Source organism: Prinia subflava, chromosome 4 (genome assembly GCF_021018805.1).
Source record: "Prinia subflava isolate CZ2003 ecotype Zambia chromosome 4, Cam_Psub_1.2, whole genome shotgun sequence".
Lineage (NCBI taxonomy): Eukaryota > Metazoa > Chordata > Aves > Passeriformes > Cisticolidae > Prinia > Prinia subflava.
In genome coordinates this window covers 28,186,127-28,204,135 of record NC_086250.1, presented here as the reverse complement: position 1 = coordinate 28,204,135, position 18,009 = coordinate 28,186,127, and the positions used below count along the sequence as shown (strand labels likewise).

Genomic DNA, 18,009 nt, shown 5'->3' with positions numbered 1-18,009 from the left:
CGTTCTCTAGTATCATTAACCTGCTTTACGCTAGTGAAGCTCGTGCCATTTATGTTTTTTATACTCGTGATCCTGATGCACGGTGCTTTCCATCTTGCTGGGGCAGAACTGAGGAGGCAGCTGCTCCCGCAGCCGGCCGCTGTCGTGTTCCCTGCCGGGGATAGCTGGAGTCTTGTGCCCTCTTGCGGTGCGCGCATCCAGGGAAGCGGCAGGCACCAAGCCTGGCTTCCTCTCCGTGTCATCCGCTGGGGCACAGACAGCAATGTATCGGGAAAGAAAGTGAACGAGCGCGCTGAAAATAGTGAGCTTGTCTAAAGACAAAAATACCCATTGTTTCGTGCACAGAGGTAAGTCAGGTAATAATTAGCCCCATTAGCACCATAGTCAATTAATCAATATCAGCAATGAATCTGTGTGATATAACATTTCCAAGTTAAGAATCATAAGAGGCCACGAAAAAATTATTTGATCCAGTGTTAACATGCTAGGGGCTTAAAATGTTTTTGAAAGTGGGTGAAAATCTCATTTAATGGTTCTGTAGTTTAAAAGGTCAAATTTAGCTGCATCTTCATTAAAATGATAAGTTGTTAGCAGTGATAATGCTCCCAGTTTTTAAGTTGGGTATATACCTGTGCTGAGTTGGAATATAGCCAGCCTTTAGTTTATCCTTTAATTGCAGTGTCTGAACAAAAGGTTTGTTCTAGGGAGGGCTCAGTAGCACAGGCAGTTAGCAAAGGAAAATGATATTCAAACAACCTTTAGCAGAGAAAAAAATATTCAAACAATCTCAGATATGAGACTCAGGCACTGTTAAAATTTTCCTAATTCTCAGTAGTACATATGATAATGAAAGAAAAGATTCCTGTTAATGAGAGGTTCAGGGTAAACATCACTTACTTAGCTGTGCTTAAGTGTACTGAAATTCCAGCTTTTCTAAAAAATAAAGAATATTTTTGAGCTATTTGAATTGGCAAACAGAAGCAGCAAGAGTAATTTCAGGCCCTGGAAAGAACAAAATAGACAAAGGCTGTGTAGTGGTGGGAGGGGGGAGGGATGTAGCTTCTGGTCATGTAATCAAAGGCAATTGCTCTGGTCTTCCCTCGTCCTCCCCTTTTTCACAGTGATGTGTCCGAACAAGTCCAGTATATCACTTTCCTCCTGAGAGTGAACAGCAGGCTTTTCATATCATTTCAGTGGACAGTCACACTGAGTCCTTTTCTCCCCGCCTTATATGTTCCTTTGAAGAGTGATTGCTTACAATGAATGGAAGATGCCAACTGGCAGTGACCTTGTATAATGTGAACTTTGTGGGCAGTGCTTTTCTAAATACTTCCTCTATTTTTTGTGTCCCTTCAGAGAACAGGAGTGGGAAAAGTGGAAGACCTGTAGGTCTTGTGGATGTTTGGTTGTGAATGATGTGGTGGCTTCCTTTTCTCAATTACGTAGGATGACTCCTGCACAGAGCTTATTACAGAAATGAGCATGGGGTGGAACACCTGCTCCCAAATGTTTTTCACACTGTTGCTCTCCTTTGTCCCTTGTAGGTATGGAGAGTGCAATCACACTGTGGCAGTTCCTTTTGCAGTTGCTGCTAGACCAGAAACACGAGCACCTCATTTGCTGGACGTCTAATGATGGTGAATTCAAGCTACTCAAGGCAGAAGAAGTGGCTAAGCTGTGGGGACTCAGAAAAAACAAAACTAATATGAATTATGACAAGCTGAGCCGGGCGCTCAGATACTATTATGACAAGGTAAATTTTGTTATTCTCATGCAGACTAAGAAAATAGAAATGCTACCAGTTAATATTTCTCCTCTCTGTGGAAGCTATTCAGAAGTTCCTCTAACTAGTCAAGGTACTAGAAGGAAAAGATTGTAGAACACAAATATACAAATATTGTAGAACACAAATCTTGCATATTCACATTTCTCAGTTTTAGCATCCAATAAATTTAAGGAGTTTCCAAACTGTTTCCGCACCCTTTTTTTGATAAATGTAACATTTTTTTTTACTCATTGATATTAAATCTTCTCAGGATTAGTTCTCCTTAAATGGATATTTTTCAATATGATATATAAATTCCAAGTTATTAGGTTTTACTATTTCCTATATTCTTGAAGATAATATTAATAACAAAGACTGTTATGGATTTGGTATATTAAAAAGGAAAACTTCATAGTCATGCTTAGTGGCCTGTTTTCATCTTGATTTTCAGAAAAGGGGGTGAGAGGAGATTATAGGGTGAGTAATGGCAGTGTTAGCACAATTAGGGCATGTTTGCTGCCTGCACAAGGCAGAGGAGAGTAGATGCTGTTTCTGTACTGACCTTAGAGTCCTGTTGGCATGTATTACTTGTAGTGCACTAATTCTTGCAGGGCACAGTGCTAGGCAGTCAGTCTAACACAGCGATCAAAAAACTTGTTGACTGCAAATTAATAATGAACAATTGGATGATCAGACTTTTCATGACCCACAGGGGCTCCTTCTCCTGAAAAAAATTCTTAGTTTCAGATTTAGAGGTGTTAGTGTTTTGTCCACTAGAAGTCAGATTTTCCCGCTTAATATGTTTCAGAGGTGGCCTGACTGAGAAGGCACAAAAGGATTTGGTGAGGACAGTGCAGCGGCTGTTCCAAGCAGTTGGTGTGGTGAATCCCCTTCACTAGGTGCTAAAAGGCTTCTGCTCAGCATGGGGAAGCTGCTTCATTATATGACTCCACCCCCTCTGGTTATAAACTTGACTGGGATCAGTGGAGACAGTGCCTGCTGGTGCATGAACAGCATAGGCAGGCCTCTAGAGCCCAGATATGCTGTTAGTGACTGAACAGACATTGCTTAAAAACAAGGAACAAGATATTTGTAGCACTTACGCTTTGAGATTTCTCTGATCTCATTGAAGTAATGGAGTATAATGGCTCCTTACCTGAGACTCTCTTGCTTCTTCTGTCCCTTAACCTTTTTTTTAACCCATTCTGTTTTCAGTTCCCTGCCCCCAGCACACACACACACCTTTGTCATCTGTTCTGTCTCTGCTCCAGCAGCATCTGCCAGAGTGGCTGTGCAGTTTCTTCATCAGGGCTCTGGCCAAAGTGACTGCTTGCTGTTTGTAGAGATGGTCTTCTGTCTGACAGTTTTAGCTAAGTGTAGCACAAGGATTTTGGCCATTTTTCCAGGTGTTCTGCAGTCCAATGGAGGTCACAGCTCCTAGATGGAAAGAAGGATAAGTTCTTTCTTTCCTATGTACTGCAATCAGGGTTTGAACCCTCACCCAAACCTATGGCTATTTCTATTTAAATTGAAAGAGTAACTCCTTTAGAACGAAACAGTGGGAGCTTGTCACTCTATGGGCATAGTGTTTTGTGGCCTGTAGGTTCCCAGACAGTGGAGAAAGGTGGATTATTGGGAGAGTGCAGAGGGACAGAGCAACTTGCTGCAGGTTTTGAAGTGTGAAATAATAGGATAAGATAACAGATAGTGAATCCCTGTAGAGTGGCAGGGTGTGCTCTGCAGTGAGTACAGTCCTAAACGCTTCCTCTGCCTTCAGTCTATACTGCATAGCACAGCAGGGAAGAAGTCAAGGAAGGAAGGAAAGGCTCCTTGACATTCTTCCTTCCCTCTGCAGAACAAAAGGGGAAGGAAGGACTGGGGAGGTGAAAGAGCCTTTGTCAGACTTTAATGCTCTTTTCCTTTAGACCATTCACCAATTTGTGAGATAAACCCAAAAGCAGTCTAGACTCTGAGGCAGCCTTAAGGAACCTGCTGAGATCCTTGTCCCCTCCCTACTTGTGTGCGATGATGGATGTGCTGGCAGCTGGGGGTGCTGGGACAAGTGGGATGCACTCTGAACAAATGGGACAAACACTGAGCTGCAGATGGGGGAGTGGCAACAGGAAAGATGAGGCAGAACTCTGGACAAGACTTCATTTGCACCATGGAATTATTGACAGGGATTTCTCTACCTATAACCTAAGTGATCTGGCAGCATGTGAGTTTGAGATGAGGGTCAGTGATTTTTTAGAAATTATGGTAGTACATGGGCTGGACCTTCCTTTCTTGGACTGCCCTTTGCTCTTACTGCATACAGTTGATACTGAACTAATGTTTCATGGTCTATCTTTGAAATTATTCACCATGGAGAAATAAAACCTGATTGCTGGATACATGGGGGTTTATGAGCTCTGCCTTTTGCTTGGGGGGAACACTGGCTTGTTAAAATTCATCACCTGATTCATCTGAAATTAAAAGTAAATTAATTCCAGTACTGGAGAAAAATAACACAATTAGGACAAGTTCCTTAGCTGGGCTTTAAAAGCAGGCCTGTGCCTGCATGCATGCTTTAAAAGCAAGCATGACATGCTGTTGAGGCTGATGGCTAGATTTATGTTAAATTCACATAAAAAGCACCCCAGGAAATGTAGAGTATGGCATGTCTTGATTGTAATTTGCTGCCATGATTATATTTCCTAAAGTTTTGTAGATCATTTGAAGACTCCATTTCCTGTTTCATTTGTTCCTGAATTTTTTCCCCCCACACCCACTCTTATTTGTATATAATGCATTTCCCCTATTGCCTCAACAGAGCAGCAGCACAGATGACAGCACTGAGGAAAGGCATCCTGCCCTCTACCTACACCTTGTGTCTCTCATGTCACACACTTTTGCCAGTCAGAAATCTCTTGTAATTCTTTCAAGCAGGGAAATGCTTCAGCACTATTCCCATGCAGAGCACTTTAGTTTGAAGTAAAATACCTTTAAAAGTAGGGTTAATAAGTTCCTTTTTTTCCCTCAAGTTACCCAGTTATTTTGTTTTTATGGTAGCTGTAATGGCACATATCTTTTGGAAGTCACCAGGGGTTTCAAGACTACTGCAAGCCCCTATGAATATTTCAAGAGAGAAGCTAGTGAGTTTTCCTATGAGGTTTTTTTGAGGGAAGGAGGGTGAATTCCCCAAATTACATGCTGACACTAACATTAATAGGATGTAGTAGTGGAAGTCAAGTCCTTAGAAGTTAGGAAATAAAAGAATCACAGTTCCCTGGATAACCCTAATGTTTGTATGAGTTATGTTGCATCTTTAATTACACAGTCACATACTGTTGTGATGAGCAGCTATTCAATATTTTTGCATCCTCTCTGAGCAGTACATGGCCCGAGGCTTTACTCAGTGAGTGCTATTCAGTCTGTTTCAGTTTTAGTTTCAGTTAATGGCTGCCCACTTGTTTAGATGGCATGGCAGTATGATTTATAGTATTGAAATAATATGGGCTGCTTTGTGCTTATTGCAGTGCAGGGACAGGGCTTCTCAAGTGCTTGCAGGTGTCAGAGGTGCCAATGCATTCACTCCCCTCCCATAACAGGTCAAACCCAGTAACCTGGTTACTGTTTCTTATTTTTAATGTCCAAGTGTGGGTGGAAGCATGGAAGAATTGTTTTGGCCAAGAGTCCCTTGATTGGATGCTTACTGAACTTCAGGATATAAAGTGATAATAAATTATTTTACTTTTGGAAAGGTCTTCTCTTAAGACATCTCAGAGCAATAGAATCCTACAATGAAACAATAGCAGTGTGATTGTGCTGGAATACCAACTGTACATTATGTAGTGGTGCAGGTAAGAGGTGTTACAAGGAAATACTTTAAGGGGCATTAGAAAGTACCTTTATAGAAAACTGGAAGGAGCTTCATCCAAGAGCGATTTATGGAAGTCAAGAAAGTGCTTGGCTGAAATGGCATAAATGGTTATATAGTGCTACCCACATGGAAAGATGGAGTGAAGGATTTGACATCAGTAAGAGGTGATGGGTAGAGGAGAAAACCCAAGAACCTGCCTCAAAAAGACACATAAAATAGTTCATATTTGATATGAGAGGAAAGGGATGTCCAGTGAACTGCAGTAGAGAGAGCAGAGAACCTGGTCATAAGTGCCAGCCAGAGCAATAGCCTTTATCTTCCCGATGGAAGTGATTGAAGAAAGACTGAAATCCAGCTAAATGGGATCTTCCCAAGGTCAGTACAGATGCACAGTGTAGTAGCATCTGTTCCTGCATCAAAAATGTTATAAAATCTACACACAGTGTAATAAGCATAACTGCATAACCTGTGATGCTAGCAGAATCTGCCTGCCTGCACATGTTGATGTGGACACACTCCCATTTTTCAGAGCAAACCATCCTACCACAGGTACCTCCTGCCAGCATATATACTTCAGACCCTGGAGTGTGAGCAGCCCTCTGTCTGGGTAGGGGTCCCAGTAGCTGGAAGCACCCTGGATAGAGTTCTGAGGGGAATTTGTAGCCTGTGTTCCTACATGTGTTGCACCCCTCAGTGTTCTAAAAGCCAGGGAACATGCAACACATCCAAGGGGAACTTAGGAGCAGCAGCTACAGCTCAGGTCTTCTTTTCTGACTAGGTATGCCTAGTACAGACAAGTTCATTCTGCTCTGTCATAAATTTTGAGATCTCAGGCATCCTGATTACAGGTCACTTCCTGGAAAGAGGGAAAAATGGTCTTCCTGCTCCTAAGATCCCTCATTAATCTGAAGTTTGACTAGGAAGAGGATCCCATTTCCCAGCTCAGTCTCCCAAGTGGCTCCTGCAGCCAGCAAACTTGCTAGCTAACAGGTTTGGGCCAAGCCACTAAAATCCTTCAGTCACCCTGGTGGTATAGTTACACAGTTGCTCTCAGTGGCTCTAACACGGAGTAGGAGTCTGATAAAAATAAAACACAAGCACACGATCGATTTCAGCAGAGCATATGGCTCTGCTGAAAGGCGTGGTAGACACAAGTCCTCCCCAGTGTAGTCCAGTTCAAGCTGCAGGGAAAACCAGTCCACCGAGCCTTTGACATCCAGCTCAGCCAGCTGCTCTGTGAGGGCAAGGGCAGAGGAGACCCATCCCTGCAGCTGGTGATTCAGAGCTCTTGGGTGAGGCTGGCTTTGGAAGGGCTCGCTGAGCTAGGTCCTGCAGTGCTGGGGTGTGAATGAGCTCCCGAGCACGGCCGATGTGCTGCAGCAGGCAGCAGGCACTGCTCTGCCTGGCTCCTGTCAGCAGCTTTCCACGCACTTCTCAACAGGGGCATTTGCTGGAGTCACTCTTAGGTACACTGGGACAGAGGAGGAGAAGTGTAAAGTGTTCAAGAAGCCAGCAGAAGAGGGGCATTCCCTGTTGCCTGCCCTTTCTCTGAGTGTCAGAGAGTGCTGTCTATAAAATATATAAAATATGTAAAATATATAAAACAAGATTTTTTTTTTAAGCTGTTGGACTGGAACCCTTGCTCTTGTCTCGGTTGCTCATTTCTTCTCAGCAGCAGCTGCATGGATCCTGCAGTCCTATCCTGGCTCCCTGCAGCCCTGGCCAACAGCCACTAGCACTATTGCAAGCCTGTTCATGAGGGAATTTACATAGAAAATTGAAACAAAAACAATAAAATAGGGCTGAAGGTTCACATACACTTACTGTCCTGCTACCAAGCAAACGGTCTAGGCTTCCTGCATCTGCAGGATGGCACAATTCTTTGCCCTTTCAAACTGCTTGTTGTGGTGCCTGTCACTCTCTTCTGTGGTTTGAGCCATCATAGCTCAGAATGGTTCTGACAGATCACTGATAGGTAGTAAAAACATGCTGCTTTTTACCTTCAATTATTTGTCAAAAAATATGGAAAAGTCAGTGCCATTCCGAGGCACTTCATTAATTTGTGTCCTTATTTTCTCTTGCATGCTGGTGGAGATTTCCTCAGGCAACACATTTAAGAGAAGCCTGCAAAGTGCTTGAGGGATCTACACTTGAATTTTTTCATCTCCAGCCATCGTTAAGTGGGTCTTTGCTGCAGGCTGGCAGAGTTGGAGGAGCAGCACTGCAATGGTCTTAAAATATAACTGTATTTAATAATAACAAAAGAAGTATAAACTCACCATTGCTTTTTATAGCAATGTTCCCCTGTTTCAAGCCTGCATCTGTACTGTAAAAGTACAATCCTTAAATACATTTAATCTTGTTCTTCTGGGAGTCACATTTTCAGTTGCTAGTGCTTGATTTAACAATAATTCAAAGTTGCCAGGGGCAGAGAGGAGGCATTATTTTAAATTAATATATATATATATTAAAGAAAGAAAACAAAAATCCAGTTGGGATGGGTTTTTTCGTATGTGAGTACTTCGGAGTTTTGCTCTTTGGAAAAAGAAAGCAGTATCAGGAGTGCAGAAAAAGTGCAATCATCCAATGTTGCACCTAATTAGCAGTGAAAAAAAATAAATCTAGGCCAAGCCCAAAGCCATAGGAGTTAAAGGTCATGCAGATTGAGATTCTGTGGTCTAACTATTTGTCCTGAACTTTTGGATGGCAAAAAAAGACACTGCAGCATCTGCCAGGTGGGTAGAAGTGTGTACAATTCAGCATGGAAGAGGGCAGTTTGTGCCTTTAGTCTGAACTTGCTGAATTAATTCTTCTCTTTGCTACAGATCCATGTTATCAGCTTGGGAAACATCTTCTATTTGTGCCACAGCTGCTGACCTGTGATGCAAAGCTGTATCCCAGGATTCTTTGTGGGGTTAGTTTCGTATTCAAGAAAGTGCCTGAATGAAATGCCAGGACATTCAGATAGATGAAATACAGAGTGCAGTAGCTCAGCTGAAAGACAGAAGAGGTTCTGATACCTAAGTGCAGATTCTTCTTTCACAGAATTATCCTTGCTTTTGTGACTGAACAAGGTGTAATGCGGGCACTACGAGCACCCAGCACTACATGTTGTCTGTATATAGAGAAAGATGATGTTTCTTTTCCTTTTCCTTTTCCTTTTCCTTTTCCTTTTCCTTTTCCTTTTCCTTTTCCTTTTCCTTTTCCTTTTCCTTTTCCTTTTCCTTTTCCTTTTCCTTTTCCTTTTCCTTTTCCTCTTCCTTTTCCTCTTCCTCTTCCTTTTCCTCTTCCTCTTCCTTTATTTTCTTTTTCATTTCAGTCAGTTTAGCAAATGTTTCCACTATTGGTGTCAGAAGCTGTGGTAGAATGAAAAACCAATTAGATTTTTAGGAAATTTGTAAATATTTACATTCCCATATGTTCAGCAAAGCAGATGTCTGCAGAATACCAGCTGGAGGTGTAGCAGATGTGCTGGACTAAAGGGAAGCTTCTTGGAAAGAGTTTTTCAGAAGCGACTTAAATTCTCCACCGGAGGTTTCAAGAAAAGAGAAATTAGCATGGAAATCTCAGGACATATTTCTTCTTTTGTTCTGCGGCACTTGGCTTAGGGTGGTAAATATTCCAATGCCTAGGCCAGGCCTGTGCCATAAAGTGCCTTTGTGGAGGAGCTCACACATCCTTGGGATTTGTGTTAGAGCAGGCAGCCAACCTAGCTTTGCAGGAGGAGTGCTAGGACTAGAAACAGGATGCTCATAAAAAGTCTCAAAAGGAATCAGTTCTTTACATAAAGGGGACACTTCAAGAAAAAAATAAATGGTTCTACAAATCTTTGAGAGGTTTGGGACTTTTACAATAATTTCCATAGTCAGTTTAGACTGATGAAAACCTTCTGCCTGCTCCAGTGAGCATCCTGAGCCTAATGCACGCCTGGAGATGGTGCAGGGGATATTGCAGGACACAAGTACTTTTCCAGCCCATGCAAAGGCTTGCATTTTTCAGACATAAATTCATGATCATTGACAGACAGTCGCAGTAAGTTTAGCTCAGTCCTTTCCTTATGTGGTAAGGAACAGAGGTTAAATAACTGGGGTCAGGAGGCTGAGGTGGTTTTGTCTATTGCATACATTCTGAGAGTACTTCATCCTCAGGGTAGTTGGTGTCAGTTTTAGGAGGCATGAATGAAGGAGTCTGCCTTTATTGTGGAATGTAAGTGGTGGCATGGCTCGAATCCACAAGGCAGCAGAATTGCTTTTACTGGAAAGAAAATATTCCCAAAATGCTTCAGAGGAGGCAGAAGTCAAACAGGCCACCAGTAGGTCTTTGTCACCAAGTGATGGTGGTTTTGTTGGAAACCATGAGGAGCCAGGAGTGGATTCCCTGGATGAGCAGAGAGAGGTTTTGGAATAACCCAAGGGTGATCAGCATTTGGAGGCCCACAAAACGACCTGCATAGCATGACAAGGGAGCAGTGGCCCCCGCCCTTATGTGTGCAGTACTGGGTGCCTCTGAAATGCTGATCTTTCTAGCACCTTCTTTGTATTTGCAGAACATCATCAAGAAAGTGATCGGACAAAAATTTGTATACAAGTTTGTCTCCTTTCCTGAGATTTTAAAAATGGATCCACATGCAGTGGAAATCAGCAGAGAGAGCCTTTTGCTGCAGGACAGCGACTGTAAGATGCCTTCGGAGGGCAGAGATCAGCACAAGCACAGCTTGTCAGCACTGAAGAGCACAAGCCGTAATGAATATATCCACTCTGGCCTGTACTCCTCTTTCACTATCAACTCTCTGCAGAACCAGCCAGACCCTTACAAGACAATCAAAACAGAAAAACTGGAGAAGTCAGAAGGAAACACACCAGTTGAAGAAGTCCGGACTGTTATCAGATTTGTGACAAACAAAACAGACAAACAAGTGACGAGGCCCATGGTGTCATTGCCTTCTACTTCTGAAACAGCAGCTGCCTCTGCTTTCCTCAACTCTTCAGTATCAGCTAAAATATCTTCCTTAATGCTACCCAACAGTGCCAGCCTTTCATCTCCATCATCCTCCTCCTCCAGGTCACCATCTCTGTCCCCCTCCTCACCCCTCCCTACAGAACACAAGAGCTTCTTCCATGACTCCAGCTGCCACGACTCAGATTCCCTTGAGCCTCTGAACCTCTCCTCAGGCTCCAAGGCCAAATCCCCATCTCTTCCCCCAAAGGCTAAAAAACCCAAAGGCTTGGAAATCTCTGCCCCACCTATGATTCTCTCCAGTACCGACATTGGTTCCATTGCCCTCAACAGCCCCGCGCTTCCTTCAGGATCCCTGACTCCAGCTTTCTTCACTGCACAGGTAAGACCTGCCTGTCTCTAGGCATTCCCTCCACGGGGCCAAGAGTGTTAGTTCTGTGTGTCTGTCACCATCTGATGGGAAAAAAAACACAACAGATGGGAAAAAGGGAAACACAGCAGTGCTCTGAACAAGGCGTGGACAGTAGGTTTCTCCTGAGGTTTGTTCCTAATTGAGTGTGGGAAAAGCCATCACAGGTCACTGACTGCCTGAAAGAATAAGGAGATGGGCAGCCATTAGTGAATTGTTTATCAGTTCAAACCAGCCTTCAGATCTACAAAACAAACAGGAAAAAGCCAAAAAGAAAACCACTGGGGTTTTCTAGGTCACAACTTGAGCATGTGGGATGCTTGGTTAGATTTCTGTACTAGATGTTGCATCCATTTGGACTGTGTGACCTTTTTGTTAATTTATCAATACAGAGCAAATTAAGTGGTTTCTAAGACAGACTCTGAAGTCAGTTTCCATTTCTGAAGTTGTATAAATTCACAGAGCTTCCCTTCAGTACAGACCTATTGAATAACCAGAAGGTTATTTTGTTCTTTTTAATAACATTATTGTGGTAATGTCAACAGTGAGTTCTCATTTCCAAGCTAGTCTATGAAAAAAAGCCTAGGAGTTCAGAGCAAAAGAGGAAAATCATATAGATATGACTCAGTATGTTCATTGGTGAGTTTTGTCTTCCACTACCACCTCAAAATTAGACAAAAAAAATTCCAAGAATAAAATTATCCCAATGTGGAACATCCCCCAAGATCCCCAGCCCTGAAGTAACAGCAAATGCTAGCAGTGAATGTAGCAAACTGGACAGTAAATAAATAAGGACAAAGGTGTGTTACAAACCCGCACTCACCTCCAACTGCCTAGAAGACACATGGTATCCAGAATCCCGTCACCTCTTCCCTGTCTGACGCGTTGGAGGTGTTTGATGTGGGCAGCATGGTGTGCCTGCACGGCACAAAGGCCTGGCAGAAGTGAGAGTGCTGGCAAGTGCTCTCAGCCAGCGCAGCACTTGCTCTCCTGAACTTGTCAGCTGGCTGCAGAGAGAGTTTGTGCAGCTCAGGCACACCTGAAAGCCACCGAGATGCAAAGCTGTGTCACCAAGAAAGAGCAGTCTGTGGGCTGACACCTGTCATTTTTGACATCATAAAGCCTTTAAGTGAAGTTTTGTTTGGCAGGAAGAAGTGTGGCAAACCAAAACTGAGATGCACTGACAAACTTATAACCTCTAACGGTGGTACAACCACAGTATTTTTGTCATAGGGAGCAAATCTGACAACGTCAGATGCCAACCAGACACAGTGACAGTGTGAGTTATTTTAAACCCATCTGCTGCTGCACCACAGGATGAACAGAGATTTGTTTCCTCGTTTTGTAATTACTTTGAATATTTAACTTTCCCATGCACCTATAAACTGATGTACTTACTGCTCTGAAGGATGTAGAAGGGAATTGTGTTGAGGATTGTGGCACTGCTTTAGAGGGAGGGATACTTAAGGCTGTGATGAGTGCTACCCAACTTAAAGCCATCACAAATCTTTTTTACAGAAAGAGGCATATGGCATCTGTGTAGGGTAGTTCCCGGGTCTAATAAATTAAACTTTTGCTTATACAGCAGCACAGCTCTTATCTTCTCCTTTAGCCCTCTTTTTCCAGTGTGGGTAAGAAGCACCCTGCATGGTAAACACTTGTCCCAGTGAATATAAAATGAAAACTACATAGCAGCTGTATTCAGGTAACTGTAATACCACAATGCAAAACAACTAAAGCCATAATTTAGACTAGAAATCTGCTATTCATTCCATTATCCAAGGAGAAATATGCATCATATCTCAAACAGTCTCAGATTTATCAGATCCCAGTGTGAAACACCTGCTGCCAGGGGCAGGTGCAGAACAGGATGACTGCTCCAGGAGTGATGCATGTCCTGAGAAGGTCCTGCTGCCTGAGAGGATATTTCAAATGGCTTTCCACTGTACCTGCTGGTCATGAGGAATATCCTCAGGTGGAATGCTGTGAAAGGGTACATGATACACACAGTCAATTTTAGAACACAAATGTATGTGTGACAGCACTTGCCTGCCTTTTAACAGCTAGAAGTGACAAGATTGTACTTACACATTGTCATAGAAGTCAGGAGCCATGAGCATCATTGCTTAACATAATCTTCTCTGTGCAATGAATCCTCTCTATTTAAAACTGTTCCTGTGCTTAGATTACAAGGACGTTTTTAAAGAAGGAACTTCCCAACGGGTTCCACATCTAATACAAGATGTATGGCTGTATGTGGGCAGAAAATGAAGTGACACATCAGTTTCTGTGGGTAATTTGGGGATAGCCTGTGCTGTGGTGTTGTTTACACTCAGGTTTCCTCTGGTGGTTTTGATGCTTGGCTGATGGCAATACTGAGAACAAGCCTGGGAGGTCCTGTGCTCTTTTTGCATTAAATATTAACAGATTTGGAGGCTTGCTTTGGCTGGCTCTTGGTTCTGGCAGAACTTGCTGACATTAGTGCTCTGCTCATCAAAGGTTATGAGCTTTTGCTTAGCACTGTTTTAGGCATGTTAGTGTGCTTCCAGAGATGAATGGAGGGCAACTCAGTTTTTCAGGTCTCTCTGAAGACTTGCTTTGGCTGCATCCAGGCAGGAATAAACTCCTCCAAGTTTTTCATCATTATTTTTGGAAGACCCCCCTCAAGAACTGCACTTTGAGTTCTGGATATCTGCAACTTCTTGGAATAAAAATAAAGAATGGAGGCTGTTCACTGGAGTTCTTGCTACAGTTGCCACAGTACTGTGTCCTTAGTTGAATGTTGTCGGGTCTAGCTACTTACATCTTTGGTTTTAAGGTTAGTGGGCTCTTCTGTAAGTAGATCTGAGTATTTGTCCTGACCTAATTCAGTGTGTTGTCAGTCTTATAAATCTCCACTGGTAGGTGCCTGCCAATGGAGCATCAGCTTGAAATGCGCCATAGGAAAAGGGCTCTTGCTGGTGCTGCTGATTTCCTTCCCCATGAAAGCACCATGGCCCTGGGAAGAGTTTTTGTAAAGGACTCTTGACAAGGTCCTGCTTGTCAAGTGTTTGGGGGTTTTTGACTAGAGCTGTCACTTGATGAGATCAAGACTGAGGTCTTCTTGCCAGGCCTCCACCCACTCTTTGTCCCTTTTGTGGGCATGCAGGTATATCCCAACCTTGACTGGTACTCCTGTGACCTGCTGATTTACTGCATCAACACCTTTTGCTTTCCCAGTGATACCACAGGTTTATTACTCCTTGGGACAAACATGGTTTCTTCCATGGGGTGTGGTGTTTCTGATCCACCTTCTTCAGGACAAGGAAGGTGGCACGGTCCTTTCCCTGCACATTTCTCCACGAACCCCACTTTATCTGAGATTCCTTAGCAAAACCATTCAAGAGCAGCCAAGGTCTTTGTATTAAACAGCCTTTCAGAATTACCAGGGTAACTTTAATGTCTGCTGCTCCTTGTCTGTCCCATCTCTTCTGCTGATGCCAAACTGTTTGGCCCTGTTGTGAACTGCACATCACAGCAGGTCTGTGTTCCCGTGTGCCTGCACAGAGCCCCAGACGCTGCAGCCGATGCCTCAGGAACTGCCTGGCAGGTGAATGTGTGACACTCGAAATGCAGGGGAGCTGTGGCAGTGCCTGTGCGAGCCTGCTCTCTGCAGGGCCTGGCACAGAGCAGCTGTGATGGGCCCTGGTGTCAGCAGCTGCAGAGGGAGACCCCCGGCTGCAACTGCTCTACGAGGGAATGTGTATTCCTGGCCTGGTGGGGAGCACCAGAATACATGACCTGCTGCTTACTACAGGGAGATGCAGGTTCTCTATCTTCCATCTTCTCCTTAAATATTTCTAACTTTGGACAAAAGGATGCCCCAGTTCAGCAGAGCACTGAGGCAAGTTGTTCAACACAGCAAAGCACATGCTTGCTTGCTAAGTGTGTACTCCAATTCCATTAAGTGCTTTACTAAATAGGACTGATTTTGATAATTGGCATAAAGATTACTGCTGAGATTAACTCATTATGCCAAATACTTTTTTCAAAAGTGTCACATGTTCTTTTGTGGCAAGATAAAAATTATTCTGGACACAGAAAAATTCACATAATTCTCCATTTGAATGAAGACTTGCATGTGCTCTAACTCTACCTCCCCTCCAATTGTGCTTTAAGAATGCTGAGGGCAATCCCAGCAGTTCTTGTGCATTGTGGCACTGGAAGGAGGCACCTCAGAGTTGGTAAAAGCCTTGGATTCTAAGTTCTTGCCATTTTGGTTTTTTTCAAACAATTAGCTGTGCTCTCTGCTGTCCTCCTGGGCACCCAGCCCATACACCTGTCTCTCCCTGCTCAGCCCATGCACTGCCAGCTTCTTGGACCCTCTTCCATTACGAAGAGGCGCCATCAGGGGAGTAAACATCAAGGGCCAGCAGTGACTCTTCCAGTTCCACACACAAGTGCAGTAATGCTTCAAAAGGTGCAGTCAGGTCAAGGAATTCCTGCCCTTCAAAAGGTAAAAACTGATTCTGAAGGAGACTGGGTGGTGTTGGCAAGCACTGAGGCACGCATAATATTATTCTGTATCTTACACAGTTGCATGAGCGTGGTTCAAATAAACAATAACTGTACATCTTGTTAAGCAAACAGAAATTAAATCAGTTTGCAAATGACGGAATATTAAATGTGCAGGTATCCAGAGACAAGGATGCAGGGCTGGATGGGCAGCTGCTGCTGACCATGCTGTGTATCTGAATTCACCGGAAAACAGAGCCAGTAGATGCTGTGTAAGGCTTTGGAGGTGGTGAGTGCTGCATGGAGCTGTAACTGTGAGCTGTGCATCATGGCATGTTTTCTGTCTTGCAGACCCCCAACGGATTATTGCTGACCCCCAGCCCGCTGCTGTCCAGCATTCACTTCTGGAGCAGCCTCAGTCCTGTTGCTCCTCTGAGTCCTGCCAGGCTGCAGGGACCAAACACTCTGTTCCAGGTAGGTCTTCCCAATGCACAGGTTTCATTGCTAAACACACACATATGGAAGAGACACTGCAGGAAGATCTCCTCACATCAATCTGGAGCTTTTCAAACAGATCAAGAAAATATAGTCATTAACAGTGCCTACATTGTTATAGAGAGACCTACTTAACTTGTACCCTCCTCCAATCCTTGGCAGCACAGTCGGAATGTACAGGGCAGTACATTTTTTGCAGAAAGCACATGCATATTGTGTGAAGGAAAGAGAAATAAATGCTGGACCCCAGAGAGAGCATGTAACAGAGCTCTTGGAGCTGCAGGAAGAGAGTGCAGACACTCAGTGACCAGCCAGGAGAGGGCTGGAACATGGGCTCTGGGAAAACCAAGACAGTTTGGGTCTCACCCAGTGAGGTGGGTGTAGGTTTATCCTTTTGTCCTAATGAGCTACTTCTCACTCAGAAAGACAAGGCTCTTTGAACCCAAAGGCTCCATTTCCAGTTCTCCTGCCAATTATCCATGTGTCCTCAACCAAGGACATACCTCTGATCATGACCCCGCTGTATGTGACAGCAGAAAGGCAGCATTGTGACCACTCTCTCCTGAGTATTGGCAGAGTAAAATTCTCCAAGCTTTACAGATATGGGGTAAATACAAAAGCTATTAAATAACCCACGATGGCTACAGCACTTGGCAGCAGCATTTGCCTGAGGCTCAGGAAGAAGAGAGTGGGGATGGTATTTGCAGCTCCAGCTGTAGCTGCTGCAAAACGGCTGATTCATTAAGTCACACAAGAAATTATGTTAATCTGCTGATTGGCAAGGAACCCAGTGGCTGTCTGGACAACTGAAGGTGCAAGGACACCCCTGGAATGAACACCCCAAATGCTGTGGAGAGCCAGCACTAACAGAGGCCACTAAGAGAGGGCCACTGCTAGACAGGGGCCCTGGGTTAGTCTCTGAACCTTCAGGGAGGCCTACTGCCCAAATCCAGGGCTGGGCATTAGCTCAAGTAGTTGCTGAGGTACTGTCTACACTGGGATAGTCAGTCTTTTACCTCCAACTGCACATGGAGCTCAGGGCTCCTTATTTGTATTTTAGATAAACTCACTAACCCCTACTGGACCTTGGTTTTGCACACATGGTTAGAAACAGCCAGACATTTTATCTGAGATGTGCCTGCACCGAGACCAGGAATGAGCTGTATGGACACATGCTGGCCATTCCCTGGGGGGACTGAAAGTGAGGAGTGGCCTTGGCTTTCCCTTCTGAGAGACCCAAAGGGCCTTATAAATGACATTTGATTCAAGTAAAGGCCACGAGGACAAGTTGTAGAGCACAAAGCCTTATTTTCACAGCAAATAGGAAACAAAAACCACAGCTGAATGCTGGCGAAGCTCTCCTTAGGCTGCCTGCACAGGCCAGCCCACACTCCATGCATACCCAGGGAAGAGACTGTAATCAGGTTGTGTGTTTTAATGAATCTTGGCAGAAGTGATGGAAGCCTTTCCTGAGGTTTGGTGTGGTTAAAGCAGAGGTATCAGCCAGTTTGGGTCACACCAGGACGGTGCCAGACCCCTGCAGCACCGTGCTGCTCAGCCTGGCTTTACAGGGAGCGGTGGAAGACAGGCATCACCAACTACCATCTGAGCGAAGAGTAAACTTGTTACTAGCATGTTATTATATGCATGTGGAGGCCATGGTTACACCACAGCTGGCTGTCAAGGACTGATCTGATACAGGGTAAAAATACACCAGATGCTTGAAGTTGTTCAGCTCCGTCTCCCTCAAGCCAACAGAAACTCAGCACAGCTCATGGAGCTGGGCCTCAAGGCCAGATCAATATCTAACACTGGGATAACTCCTGCCTCATGCTGCAGCAAGTTTATTCCTCCTACCTGCTTTGCTTTTTCTCAGGTCAGAGTTAAGAACTAGTCAGTACCCACCACTGCAGGCAAGGTGCAGTCACGATGCCATCATGAACTAGGAATACATGGCTTCTGTATTGGATAAGTTTGTTTGCACAGTACTTCTAAAGCAGCAGGTGATAATAAGTGACAATACATTCT

At 44.1% G+C, this 18,009-nt stretch overlaps 1 protein-coding gene across 5 annotated transcripts in view; it reads left to right on the top strand.

Annotated features, from left to right (window-relative positions):
• ELK3 (ETS transcription factor ELK3) overlaps positions 1–18,009 on the top strand; it is a 37,051-nt gene that overhangs the window by 15,588 nt on the left and 3,454 nt on the right. For 4 of the 5 annotated variants that reach the window (XM_063396288.1, XM_063396286.1, XM_063396287.1 and 1 more), the window contains 3 exons: positions 1,545–1,753; positions 10,174–10,965; positions 15,838–15,960. In XM_063396288.1, coding sequence (XP_063252358.1) covers positions 1,547–1,753; positions 10,174–10,965; positions 15,838–15,960 — 1,122 coding nt within the window. In that variant the 5' untranslated portion in view covers positions 1,545–1,546. The remainder of the gene's footprint in view (positions 1–1,544; positions 1,754–10,173; positions 10,966–15,837; positions 15,961–18,009) is intronic. The other variant, XM_063396289.1, reaches the window with a different exon arrangement.